Source organism: Pelecanus crispus, chromosome 1 (assembly GCF_030463565.1).
Source record: "Pelecanus crispus isolate bPelCri1 chromosome 1, bPelCri1.pri, whole genome shotgun sequence".
In the NCBI taxonomy this organism is placed as follows: Eukaryota; Metazoa; Chordata; class Aves; order Pelecaniformes; family Pelecanidae; genus Pelecanus; species Pelecanus crispus.
In genome coordinates this window covers 198,020,628-198,034,829 of record NC_134643.1, presented here as the reverse complement: position 1 = coordinate 198,034,829, position 14,202 = coordinate 198,020,628, and the positions used below count along the sequence as shown (strand labels likewise).

Sequence of the window (14,202 nt, the reverse complement as noted above, 5' to 3'; positions counted from 1 at the left end):
AGGGGTGGTTTCTGTTAGAAGATGCCAGAAGCTTCCCCTGTGTCCGACAGACCCAATGCCAGCTGGCTCCAAAGAGAGACCCACCACTGGCCAAGGCTGAGCCCATCAGCGACAGTGGTAGTGCCCCTGGGATAATGTATTTAAGGGGGAAAAAAACTGCTGGGCAACAGCAGCTGAAGAGAGGAGTGAGAATGTGTGAGAGGAACAACTCTGCAGACACCAAGGTCAGTGAAGAAGGAGGGGGAGGAGGTGCTCCAGGCACCAGAGCTGAGATTCCCCTGCAACCCGTGATGAAGACCATAGTGAGGCAGGCTGTCCCCCTGCAGCCCATGGAGGTCCACGGTGGAGCAGGTATCCACCTGCAGCCCATGGAGAACCCCATGCCAGAGCAGGTGGATGTGTCCGAAAGAAGCTGTGACCCCATGGAGAGCCTGTGCTGGAGCAGGCTCCTGGCAGGACCTGTGGACCCATGGAGAGAGAGAGGAGCCCACGCTGGAGCAGATTTTCTGGCAGGACTTGTGACGCTGTGGAAGACCCACATAGGAGCAGTCTGTTCCTGAAGGACTGCACCCCGTGGAAAGGACCCACGCTGGAGAAGTTCGTGGAGGACTGTCTCCTGTGGGAGGAACCCCACAATGGAGCTGGCAAAGACTGTGAGGAGGAAGGAGCGGCAGAGACAACGTGCGATGAACTGACCACAACCCCCATTCCCTATCCCCCTGTGCCACTCCGGGGGAGAAGGCAGAGAAAATGAGGAGTAAAGTTGAGCCTGGGAAGAAGGGAGGGGTGGAGGGAAGGTGTTTTAGGATTTGGGTTTATTTCTCGTTATCCTACTCTGACTTTTGATTGGTAATAAATTAATTTCCCCAAGTTGAGCCTGTTTTGCCTGTGACGGTAAATGCTGCGTGATCACCTCGTCCTTATCTCAATCCATGAGCCTTTTGTCATATTTTTTTCTCCCTCTGTCCAGTTGAGGAGGGGAGTGATAGAGTGCCTTTGGTGGGCACCTGGTTTCCAGCCAAGGTTAACCCACCACACCCATCTTTCAGATTTAGGAAATGTGACTGTAATGCATGAGCATACATTCTCTTCCTTTTATTACAGAGCTTATAGAAATGTCAGTGATATGGCAAAATCCAGCTGAGGTCAGCAAATAAAGTGCTAATTTTTACTCATATAAGACAAAGAATAGGCTGTTCTATTGACATACCAATTACCCAGTAATTCTGCTAATAGTTATGAAAGAATACCTCTAAGCTTATGGGCCAAATCTTTCTTTCCACTCCAGAGGACTTGAGTTAAATACCAGTATCTGACCCTTTTGCTGTGTGGAGTACATCAAGAGCTCAGAGGTTCTTGCTTAGCAGACAAATCACCAAATAATTGCTACACTCAAGACTCTGGAAAGTGTAGTGAAAGCAACATTAAAATTTCATATTAGGTCTAACGTGCATTTTACATATTGTGTTGCATTTTACATATTTTCTTGTATTTCACTTTGAGACAGGTCTAAGCTGAAACTGCTTAGTGCCTGACCTTTGCAAATGCAGTCTCCTAATGTGGAAGCTATGTGCAGTTATTAAATTATTTTTACTCTTATTTTTCATACAGAGGACCAAAGCATGCTTCTACTTTAATTCTGGTAATCTGGAATGCGTCGCTTCCTAGGAAACCCTTTAAATCTCTCTGCCCAAGGAGCTAGTATAGAACAGTCTCTATCCCCCTCTATTTTTCTGCCCAAAACCCTCAAGCATATTTATAGGGAGAGGGAAGACGATGGTGGAATTATTCTCTGCTGCCAAGGTTGTTAATGTTTGCAGGCAGCGCAGCTGAAGACCTGCCGGAGACTCAGCCAGCACCATGGAGGCCTGCTTGAGGGCTTTAGAAGCATTCATTTCTCCCTCTGCTGCCACAGTCTGCAAAGTAAGAGAAATGGAAACCACACTGTGACACTGCCCATAGTGGGAAAATCCACCTTTACAATGAGGAGAAAACAAACAGGCACTTGGATAGTGTCTGGGACAAGGGTACAGGAGCTTGGAGGCAGACACTGCTGTGAGTCTCACCTTAGCTCTTGCCTCTCGAGCAGCCTCTGCTTCGGCTGCCATTGACCTCTGCATGGCCATGGGAATCTTGACATCTCTGATCTCCACTCGGGCGACTTTGACTCCCCACTGCTCCGTGGCACCATCGAGGATAGCCTTAGGGACAAAGACACAACCCACCACAAAAAGCACAGTGATGGCAGAGAGAAAACCATGCGATGTGCCCTGCTGCTTGGACAGAAGGAAAGGCAGCATGCAAACCTGCATGACAGAAAGATGGAGCCCTCCTGGGGCACCGACATCCAACATGGTGTGTGTACAGCAGGTACTGCAACCTTATGAAACTCTTGCTGATCAACACCGGTGTCTGAGACATGGTGTCTCCTGTGTGGCTTCTCTACTGTCTCCTAAATTATGATCCCCATCCTTTCTTTAGGTGGGCACTTACCAAACTTCTTTTTATACTACTGCAACTTCCTAAAATGGCACAATGCTGTAAAAGAACACTATGGGTGAATGACACAGCACAGCCCTGCAGCACTGACACACACTTCTGTGTTCAGGCTCCTGGGCGCTACGGCAATGTATGTCACCACCGTGCCCCGGCTCTGCCCATGCTTGCTGTCCTGGCTGGAGAAGGGTACACCCTCTCTTTTGTTTGACTATGCCTCTTCTCTGACTGAAAAGAGTAAATCAGGTTTTGGCTTTCTTTGCTCCCTCCTTGGCTGCCAAATCAAAAACAAACAAACAAACAAACAAACAAAAAAAAACCCAAAAAACCCAGATGGCATTTTAAAGCATAAACCAACTTTGTTCTGTACTCTTAGTTGTTACGACAGGAGGTACAATCCCTGACTTGATTAAACCTCAGTCAAGGGTCTGTTCAAGATAGAGCTTCCCACAAGCAGCAGACTTCTTTCTCACCGCTTGCAGCAGCCTCTGTACAAAGACTAAACTGATTTATTCAGCTCAATGGATAATTTCAGAATCTTCACTGCTTTTTGGTAGGAAATAACTCTTCTACAAGAACCTGGGGAAATACTTTTAGAATTACTCTTTCTATGAGATGCATAATTGAAAAAAACATTAAGAAAAGTTTTGCTATCATTGTTGAAGAAAGAAAGGAAGATTATTTCTAATTTGCTACTCCCCAGAACATATCTCCATGCTTGTCAGTGAATTTTGAGAGCCGGATTTACCTGAATACTGCGTGCAATCTCCTCACGACCTGCCAGAAGCTGAGCCAAGCTCTGTGTACTCAGAACATTTCTCAGGGCTGTCTGTGCCAAGAGGAAGGTAGCCAAATGGACATCAGTGACGTTAGCGACGGCGCTGACAGCACTGCAGATCTTGTAGTACACCACTCCATCAACCTGGGTAGTAACAGCATCTTTTGTGAGAATCTGCATTGAAGAAATGTGCAGAATTAGAGAAGGATCCAATAACACACCCCTTGCCAAGGAAGGAGATTTTTTTTTTCCCCTTAGTGAGGAAAAGGCCCTGATAATTTAAGGAAACTAAGAATTCTGTTTGGTTTCTTTGTTATTCCCCTGAGAAATAACTTCAAGGAAGTTATGCTGCATCACCAACAGTTTAAACCAGGGCGCAATGTTGTACATAGCCTTTAGACAACTGTTTCAACAGTAAGTGCATCTCATAATGCATGAATTTCTTCTGCAATACTAAATGATGGTTATCCTCTTCCTTTCTGGTAGACAGGGACATAACTGGTTTTATACATTGCATGAAGATTGGAAGATCTGTGTTACTTCCCCTAAACAATGTATTTGTAAGAAACACCAGCAAGTTAAAACAAAAGTGAAAAGCAAAGTGCATGAAATTGTGAGAAGAAACTCTGAAAAAATATTTAAGTATTCACGGAGGAGTTGTGTCATCTTTTGCCAGACCAGCCCCCTGTGCCTCAGCAGAGCACTGATGATGCTCCACTACCTCTTCCCTCCTCAGCGTCTTTTGCCTGCAAGCGCGTGCTTCACAGAAGCCCTGCCAACAGCTGCAGAAGCCTCGCCAAAAGCTGCTAAGCCTGGTACAGCACATGTACTGCAAATATCTTCCTTCCAGCCTTCTTCTGTTTTGGGGGAGTCATTCTTCATTCCACCACATGCACCCCTGCAACCTGCACTGTGAGAAAAGGCTCTTTGTGATTACGGAAAGATAATGGTCCAAGAAACATCTCCTGGGGAACACAATGGGCAATTCCAAGGGCCAAAGGGGTCCTGGGACCATCCCGCCCCACCTCTGCTCTTCTCTCCGCATAAGGAAGGAGACAGCAGTGCCAACTCCACCAGCAGAAGCATTGTACCATGCTGGGGCTGGGGCCACATGGAACCAAAACTTTTCCAGAATAACAGGAATTGCTCAGCAACTGATTCTTCAGACTAAATTCTTCGGTCAATGTTTGTCAATAAAATGCCTAAAGATATGCCTCTCTATTCCTTCTTGGATCTGATTTTTGTGGATGATTGACTGCTAAATCCTTTTAATTCAAGGAGATCCGTTATTTGCCTTTTAAGAAACATATAGGGTGTACATACCTTCAACCAGCAACTACAACATCACTGAAGGCTTTTTTGAATGGTGAGCTGCATGTCAGACCCAATTTTATTAGGACATTCTATTCTGGATATCTTGCACTAGTCTATTACTTCATTTCCATGTGTGGAATAACAATACAACTGGGAATTTTTTAGCCTCTCCTCTCTTGCCCTCTCTGACTCCCATTTGCAGTTCTACCCTGCCTCCCTTATCTTTTATCTCACAGTTCTGAATATCAGCAAGAGGAGTTTGCTTGGCCTGCAACATTGCATGTGAAGGTTTTCCTAAGTAGAAGTTTTGTAAGCAGTTTGGAAGTCAGAAGATACAGCAAATAAGCTAAATTCTATACGGTAGCTCACAACTGCAAGACTGTAAAACACCCGCGTTATTTTTGATCATGCCACAAATCAGCTCTGTGTTTCATTTCTGGTTTAGATGACTGCTAGAGAATAGTTACCTCTTGTGGAGGAATGTTACAGGTAACAGTTCTAAGATCAACCTTGATAAATGTATCTGTACATGGAAGTATGAGGATCAAACCTGAAAAATAAAAATAATTAGATGAAACACTTGTTTCTGAAAGCTAAGTCAAGAGCCAGGTATCCTGTACAAAGCCAACAGATGGAAATACCCACAGGGTGGGGAATAAGCCCACCTTATTACTACAGCTGTCCTTTCTGCTACAAGAAGTGACAGCAGTGAGCTTTTGCATTTTCAAATAACAGTGGGAAATGCTGATATCTGCAAATAATGTGAATTTACTGGAGCTTAATGGCCTAGGGCTCTGGACTGGGAATAGGCAGATTGCAGTTCTGGTCTCAAACCTGCCATGAGACTTTTGACAAAAACTCCTTCTGTGCCTTTGTTTAGTTTTCCCTCTTTAGATCATAAGCCATTTATGGTACAGTATGTGTGTCCCCAGGAAATATATCTCTCAGGTCCAGATTCCCACACCACCTATAGGCCCCCACATTAGGAACGCTGTCCTAAGCTCTGACCCCTCCTGTGAAGGAGTCCCCACTCTCTCTTCGCTAGAGAGGGGGACTTGACATAACTATTTTTCTAATCTCAGCACCTTGCTTAGGTGCCCAGAACCACACAGAAGAGCTCTGCACCTGCCCTAGCTGCTCTTTGGACCACATGGCTATTATTCAAGAGGGAAGACAGGATCTGGAAAGGACTTTTTCCTCTTATTTCAACTTCCAGTTTGCCCAGTTTCATTGCACAGAGGTGGTAACTGCACCCATGCAAATACCTTATGTTGTTGGGTTTGGTTTGTATTTGTGATTTGTAACTGGATCCTACGTGACTGTGACAAACTTTGTATAGATGCAGAGTGTCCCTGCTCTGACACATTTACAATTTTCAGAGCCAAAGACAGCTAAAGACCTGGCAGCAACAAGCAGTGCTGCAAGTGAGGGACAGGGAGAGTGGCCACAGTCACCCAAAAAAGTCTGCAGCAGAGCTGAAGACTGCATTTAAACCTCCCCAGTACCCTGCCAGTGTCTGCATTGTGAACTCAACCTTCCGTTGTCCAACCTACTCAACAGCAAAGCTGTGCCTGGCGTTAAGGTCCTCAGCCTTCACTGTTGTGCTGTGACAGGGGGTGGCTTTATCTCCTCTTCGGAAAAATGAACAGCCTGCAGGTAAAGGAACGGCAGCAGAAAGGACCATCTCATCCCCCCCGCCCCCAATGCTAAGAATAAGGATTTCATGGACCTCTGCAATTCTCTATGTGGTTAGAGTGCATTGTAATAAAATAAAAAACGTGCATCTTAACAGAATAAAACTGCATGCATTCACCTGGTCCCTTTGCTTTCTTAGATAGTATACGTCCCAGCCGAAATACAACAGCACGTTCATATTCTCTGATAACCTAGGAAGATATTTTAAATTTAGAATTTTACAGCTAACTCTATTCCTGCTGTCTGGACTGATTTTTTAAATCTTTGGCATCTGTATTAAATGTGAAAAAAAGTACAAGTAATATAGGAACCAACAAAGCTGCAAGTCACTAGGCATTTTACGCCTTCTCCTCACCTCATCCTTTGCTGGCAAAACTCAGACTCTGGCCCTGCAAGTATTTTACAAAGCAAATATGAAAGAGTTGCCACTGATCTAATGAGGCTACCCACAAGTCTCTCAAACATCAGTCCTACACTCGGAGCTGTGGGCAAAGTGTGTCTCACCAGATAATCTACCTAACTACTTTGGTTAGTGTATTAGGACTACTCAAGGCCTGGTGTTCAGGGCAATCACTCTGCTAACTCACCCCTAAAATTTGCTTTAAATTAATCATATTATGCTCATGCCTTGAAAGCACTGCGGGTTTAGGTTGTATAGTCCCTCAGTGCAGGGACTTGCTCCATTTTTCATCAGTACCCATGTTAATCACTATTGCTGGCAGGATCAAATACGAGTTCTTCAGAAAAGTTTGTATATTTATTCTCCTAGTGTTGTCATAAAGCAGGGAAGTTTAACTGATGATGGAAGTTGAGATAGGAAGAATTTAAATGAGTAAGTTGTGGTGATACAGAAAGTCAGTGGAAGAACATGGATCTCTTGGTCCCAGACAACATCTTCGCTACAAGCCCTTACAATTTCCAAAAAGTGAATGTAAAGTGCCTTGTTTTAACAAAATCAATAAAACAATAAACATAAGTAACAACGATACTCATAGAGCATTCTTTATGTGCCCCAAATCCCACTAGCTTACCTTGATACATGCACAGATGGAAATAGGAAAAGTAATAAGCACCAGGAGGAAAGAAAGGGAAATCAGGATCCAGCCACAGGCACCAATTCCTTCCCGCCTGTCGGCTATAAAAAAATATAAGGAAGAAAAGCAGCGAATGCAAATTTTGAAAAGAGTTCTCTCAGGGATCTAGCCCAATGTAATCATGAGGGACTGTAAAGTCCACAGAGACTCGTTCCCTCTTGCCTCCCTCCCATCACTCACTGAAAGCTGTAAAATACCTAACCAAACATCCAACCTTATGTCCCTTCTGCCCCAAAGGTTAAAAGGTTCAGAAAGTACATTTTGCAACAGGAAAGAAAGAGGAAAAATGAAAAACATTGTCAAAGCTGAGGGCTGTGAAGGAGAAATAAATAATTGGGTGGAATATCTATGGATATGAATCTCTGCCACCGCACCACAGCTGGGGCAAAAGATTTAGTTTGTATGAAACAGGTAATAGGAAAATGAGGGGAACTCCTACTGTCTTTAATTAAAGTTTTGAGGAATATTGATGGACCAGTTCATCCACTGGACCACAAGCTTCAAAATCAGTGCTTGTCAAAATGTACACCCATGCATTTTGGGCAGTCCTCTCACTGCGTTCAGCTCTTCTCATCCCAAAATTTCATTATAATGAAATAAAAATAATTTCATTACTTTACCACCTGAAGGGAAGGCAGAGCTGAGTTGCTGTTCAAGTACTAAAAGTTTGGGAGGTTCTTTGTAAGGGAAAGGTGGTCAAGGAGCTGTTGCTCCAGCTGGAGCTGCTGAGGTCCTCATAGAAGAGGCACAGAAGAGGGCGAGGAGTGAAACAGGCCAGTCCTGCCACCAGGACAGCATGCTGCCGGGTCAACTGAATTTTGCTAAATGCAGAAATGCCTTGGATCAGGAAAGTCACGAGAAAAGCAGAAGCATCAGGGATGCAGGCTGGGCTAGGCCTAAGGGCTGCCCGGCTGCCAGGTTTGGGTCAGAAGAGGATTCTTGCAGGCATGACCATCAGCAGATGAGAAGCTGGATGCCACAGCCTGTGTTGCCCAATGCAAGGGGAAGAGGCAGGAGAGAGGGATGAAGGCTCAGAGGTCTCCACGAAGAACCTCCCCCATGCTGATGCAAAGATGCAGCATGTTTTGGATATGTTACCTCAAAGGGAGAGGGTAGCACTGGGAATTTCTGACATCAAACAAAATTCATATGCAGATAGAAACTGATAAATAGAAAACAATTCATTTTATACATTGTGAGAAAAAACTTGTCACCGGGGTGAAACAGCGTGAGGCTACCTGATCTGTAAGGCAGAAGCTAACAGACCAGCGGAGCAGGACTGACAGGTTTGTCAGAAAACCCCCAGCAACCCCGGAGGAAGAGACACAAGACAGCCCTGCTGCAGGTCCTTCTTCTTGCAGGTGCACAGCTGCACTACACGCTGGCAATGAAGCCAGGTTAACTGCAAACCTGGACGTTACAACCAAGCCCTTTGCTGCTTGCAGTTTTTCCCTTCCTACTTCTGAGGTTCCTGCTGCAGATTTAATCACTCGCACATAAATACATTTGTGTCCAAGAGGGCCAAGTTTCAGGCCTCGATTTGCCTGTCTGCCCTGAAAGAGCTGGGCACAGAATTGCTGCAGCAGGAGCCCGGCTTTCCTCCTGACCCTTTCCAACAACAAGTAATTTGACATCCCTGGTTGTTTAATGAGGTATCATCAGCCATGCTGCAGTCAGCGGTAGGAAAGGTTTGAGGAGCTCCCCTGAGTAAATTACCATGCAAACCTTAAGGCCACGTGTTCAAACGCAGGACTCTTAAGATTTAATGTGAAAATCTTTAATGCTTTCACTGCTGCTTGTTTGCCACACAGTGTTCTTCACGTTACACTAGTGGTGTGTCAGGCTACAACAGGTACATGAAGTACCAGCAGTCAAGCATCTTTTAATCAGCAGAAAGAGATCAAGGAAACTTGTGGAATGGGCATCGGTCATAATTCTTTGTCTGAAGCTTGGGGAAATTAATCACAAAGCAAAGTTCAGCAGAACTCAACATTCTCCTCTCTCTTTATTTCACCTAAATTATTAGCTTACAGAAAAATGTCTGAAGATCTTTTTCTCCAGTGCCAAACTTGGTCATGAAGAACCTCTTCAAAAGTAATTTTGGATTGTAACATCACCTGCCATCATCCACCTGAGACCACAGTGAAGATACCTGGTAGGAATGACACAATCCACAGACCAGGCAGGGAGGGGAATGGCTGGGAACAAACGCCCACACCCTGCAGATGACTGATATTCAAGCAGCTGAGAAGAGGTAAGTCAAGATATCACTTATCACCACTATGACCAAGAAGCACACATCCAAAACTTGACTAAGTACAAGTGAATCCTTCTGCATGAGAACTGTCGTAGAGATCCTGTTGCCAACCTAGCTTCCAATGAGAAAAGCAGGATATGACCGTATGCCTTTTTAACAGTGAATCCAGACCTAGATCTCAAAAACACACCACGAATGTTCTCGGATTACCACAGAGTTTCAAACCGTTTAACCACAAGACAAATGTAAGACTCCAGAAAAAACACAACAGTGAAGAATAAGGATCAGTCATAACCCAACATATCAGTGACCTGGTTTTGCCATGTATCCATGTATATGGATCTGTCTATATGGATTACAATAGCCATAGCCACCAGAAACCTTACTTGGGTCTACAGTCCAGAGCAAACCAAGAGCTGCAATGCACTGCAAAATGTGAGAGCTTGTCAATCAGCAGTTGTGGAAAAGCTCCAGGACACTTGTAAGATTCACTTTGTTTTATCTTGATGCACTCATTTATGGTTGGACTCGATGATCTTAAAGGTCTTTTCCAACCTAAATGATTCCGTGATTCTGCAATTGCGAACACACTTGATACACAAAACCATGATGTGGGTGTCAAACTTGAAAAGCAAATGAAAAGCCCAAGTCCAAGCTGTCTTGTGAAGAATATAAAGAACGGTGGACAAAAATCTCCCAAGTCTCCTATTGTAACAAAGAGAGATAGAGTAGCCTCAGCCTTTTGTAACCACTATGTACCCTCCTGCTTTCCAGAAGCACACAAATCAATCCTGCTGAGACTCATGCTTGTCCCACTCTACTGTCCATAATAATGGCCAGACACAATAGTGAAAGCAGCACACATTGCCAGTAACAGCTTTGGTTTGGCAGCAGTTCCCTTGCTTGAAGAGAGCACCAGGTGTTCATCACACAAGTCCAAACATATCAAGTGTCCTTTTGCAGCTGAAAAATTCTTCTGCTTTCCCTAACTCACTCATATTTTTCCCTTTCCACCCCATCCCTACATACAGAAGTGTATCAGTAGCTGAATCAGCCATTTTAGCCCCTAGGGTCATTTTGCCGGAAGGTAGATGCAGACACATGCTGGCAGGGCAGCATGAGGTCATTTGCTCTGTTACTTACAGTGGCAGATTCTGAATTTTCATCTCCAGCCTACGTGGGAGACATGACGAATGCCTGGATTCAAATGTACATTTTCTTGTTTGCTTAGTTTTGCTCCTTTTTATTGAGAAAAATACACACAACACACAAAAAGCAAGGCTTACCAATTAGATGCTCTGTGTTGTTTTTCTTGGGCGTCTCTTTCTGGGGATCCATCCCATTCGAGGGGAGCTCTGATAGCCTCACAGACAAGACAGCACCATACCTTGAAACGGCACAGCACTCATGCCAGGCACTGAAGAGAGGGGCAGGGTGAGAGAAGGAGAGATCCCCACTTGTACGAGAGCCCTCTGGGAGTATTAACCTGGTGAGGAGGGGATGTTTCCAAAAACAAAGTCTCGTGGATCAGGGCTGTCTCTGATGTAACCCCATGGTCTTCTGTGGCTGTCTACTGGCTGGGGATGCACTTGGCCCAGCTGGTTTTACACCCCACAAAATCCAAGATGCAAGTTGTTCCTATGAATCAGTAACATCTGTCACCAGAGAGAAAAAAACAAGAACAAGACAGGAAGAGAAGATAAAGAGAAAACAAGTCCTATGAGGAGCGGCTGAGGGAACTGGGGTTGTTTAGCCTGGAGCAAAGGAGGCTCAGGGGACACCTTATCTCTCTCTACAGCTACCTGAAAGGAGGTTGTAGCAAGCTGGATGTTGGTCTCTTCTGCCAAGTAACAAGTGATAGGATGAGAGGAAACAGCCTCAAGTTGTGCCAGGGGAGGTTTAAATTGGATAGTAGGAAAAATTTCTTCACCAAAAGGGTTGTCAAGCATTGGAACAGGCTGCCCAGGGAAGCGGCGGGGTCACCATCCCCCCAGGTATTTAAAAGACATGTAGAGGTGGCACTTACGGACATGGTTTAGTGGTGGATTTGGCAGTGTCGGGTTTATGGTTGGACTCAAATCATCTTAAGGGTCTTTTCCAACCTAAATGCTTCTATAAAGCCAGAGGGTACAGATTGAGGACTGCTCCTCTGCTGTACACCTCTTAATATGGGCCTCAGCTACTGTTCAGATCTCAAACACTAGAAACATAAAAAATCCTCCAGGTGAGGTGCCCGTGCTGTGTAGAATAGCTCATCACACACTTCTTGATACTGTGCATCACAGTAGGTTGAACCCTGTTGTGCTAGATAACCTAAAAACCACAGAAGCATTTCAGCTCCAAAGTCTTAACATTTTCCCCAGTAAGAATATTTTTCACAAAACACTTTTTGACAGTCAAACCAAGCATAGCATTTCAGACTAAGCCGTTTTTCTGAAGGCTGCAGCATCACACAGCAGCCTTCTGAAAGGACACAAATCTGTTGCTTGTTACTTGAGAAAAAAAATGAGAGATGGCTTTTCGCATGTAATTTATGAGTTTGATACACAGCTGCATTAATTATATAGCTGTTTTCTGTGGGCATCCATCATCCAGAATATCTTTGAAGATCTGGCTCCAGCTTCATTTCACTTAAGTCTTCATCCCTGCCAGTAATCACATTTGGCCCCAGATGGGTCATTCAAAGCTGACTGCTTCCCAGAGAATCCCTTTTCAGCTTCACAGAGAGGAAACTACACCATTGAATGGATGTTTTAAATCACAATGAAAACCATAAGCACAATCAGCTTGCAAAACTGGGATTGACACGCTCATTGCAATACCCTCCCAAATATGGGACAACATCCATTTGAAGTAATTTTTAGCATTTTCCTAGTTATTTGGTTTCTCATGCTGAGCTGTAAGATCAAACCTGTTCAGGACAGATGCCTACTACTAGGGCAGCACGGGTGAACAGTTCAAAGAAAAATGTGCTTTAATTATTTCAGAAGTAAAAAACATAACATGCAAAACTACCCCAACATCTTTATTTTTTTTAATTTTAGAGCAACTCAATTTTATTGAAAATAACTTTAATCCAAGCCATTTGAATGCCACAATCTACACAGCCACTTACACCATCAGATAGATGAGCAAAGCATTAAAATCTAACAGAAATAATTGCTCCCTGCTCTTTGTTAAGAATTCCCTGAGGTGCTTGTAAATATATCCCTTGAAAGGTGACTAAAGCAGATGGTGTTTTGCTTTTATGTTTGGGAACATCACTCTATTCGTTTCTCTGTGTTAACTTCAGCTGCACTTTTATTCCCCGTTTCAAAAATTTGAAGTCAAAGGCAGGGCAATCTTAATCCTTTCTCCTTGGGGTTATACCAGGGCATGTGGGTAACTCATGCCCCAAAGTGCTATAAAACACTCGGAGAAGAAAATACACGAGGGCTCTGGGGCAAAGCAATTTATAAGCTGCAAGTTCACTGGTGCTGAACAGCCTAGCGCAGCCCTGCGTCACAGAGCAGTACCACAAAGAGAACCAGTTTGTGTCCAAGGCCACTTCAGCAGGACTTATGACTTAGAAACATTAGATGAATGTGGTGCGGGTCGGTGGCAGTGCAGCTATTTCCGCAGTGTGCTGATGTAGCCGAAGCCTTCAACTTCTATTCCGAAAGCAGCACAAAGGCTCAGGTCAGGCACTATGATTAGGTGCTTACTGTAAGCAGGCCGTTCTCCAACAGCTCTCTGCACCAACTGCGCCACTTGCAAATGGCACCTTATCTCATCATCCAGTTGCAGAGACTTAATCCTTACAGACCAAGCACCGACTTCAAAGTTTGTTAAAACCAGAACGGGAATTCTTACACACTACCATTTCTAAAAAGCGTCAATCCCAAAGGTATCAGAACAGTCATCAGGCAGTCCTCACGTGAGATTTGCATGTAACAAAGCTGTAGGTTTCAGTTTGTCTTTTTCCGACCTTTTTAGGCCCATAATACTTTCCTTCCTATGCACTGGACTTTGGCCACTCCCTAAAGATTTCTCAGTCTAGTCCTTTCCTGGCCCTGAATTCTACCCGCAAAATAAACACTAGCCTATCTGCTTCAGGCTTGTCATCTTAGAAGTCCTTTCCAACCTTAATGATTCTATTCTAGTTTTACTTTCATTAAAAAATAATCCAGCCACCAAGCCAGGAAACATGAAATTAATTATTACTTTACCCTTAATTGGTTTAGTGGTGGACCTGGTAGTGTTAGGTTAATGGTTGGACTTGATGATCTTAAAGGTCTTTTCCAATCTAAACAATTCTATGATTCCCTTCCCCCAGATCAAACTTGTAAGGGACAGGACATAGAGATTAACAGTACCATCCTTTGGCTTGTAGGAACATCCCCATATTGCTCCTCCTCCTCGCAAAAATGGCTTCAGCTTTCAATAACTGAAGATGGAGAGATGACAGGAGACACCCGTTGGGCTACACTTCGCTAGAGCATGAGTAAATATGAGAGACAGTCAATCAAAGGGATCACTCCCATCTCAATCCAGAAAGGAAGGCAATTTGCAAGAAAGCAAGAACATTC

At 44.2% G+C, this 14,202-nt stretch overlaps 1 protein-coding gene across 1 annotated transcript; it reads right to left on the bottom strand.

Annotated features, from left to right (window-relative positions):
• Positions 1 to 1,715: 1,715 nt before the first annotated feature.
• Positions 1,716 to 10,972, bottom strand: STOML3 (stomatin like 3). Its single transcript, XM_009482957.1, has 7 exons — positions 10,921 to 10,972; positions 7,315 to 7,418; positions 6,402 to 6,474; positions 5,056 to 5,138; positions 3,245 to 3,448; positions 2,067 to 2,201; positions 1,716 to 1,916 (listed from the first exon to the last, which is right to left on the bottom strand). The coding sequence occupies exons 1-7, from the start codon at positions 10,970 to 10,972 to the stop codon at positions 1,716 to 1,718; spliced, it is 852 nt and encodes a 283-aa protein (XP_009481232.1).
• Positions 10,973 to 14,202: the final 3,230 nt, after the last annotated feature.

What these genes read in the sequence shown, in the direction of transcription:
- STOML3 (XM_009482957.1), bottom strand. Translation starts at nt 10,972, where the DNA reads ATGGATCCCCAGAAAGAGACGCCCAAGAAAAACAACACAGAGCATCTA. An exon ending in CCATCTGTGCATGTATCAAG is followed by an intron (nt 6,475 to 7,314) that starts GTAAGCTAGTGG and finishes ATATCTTCCTAG; the next exon opens with GTTATCAGAGAATATGAACG. An exon ending in GTAACATTCCTCCACAAGAG is followed by an intron (nt 3,449 to 5,055) that starts GTAACTATTCTC and finishes TCTTCAATGCAG; the next exon opens with ATTCTCACAAAAGATGCTGT.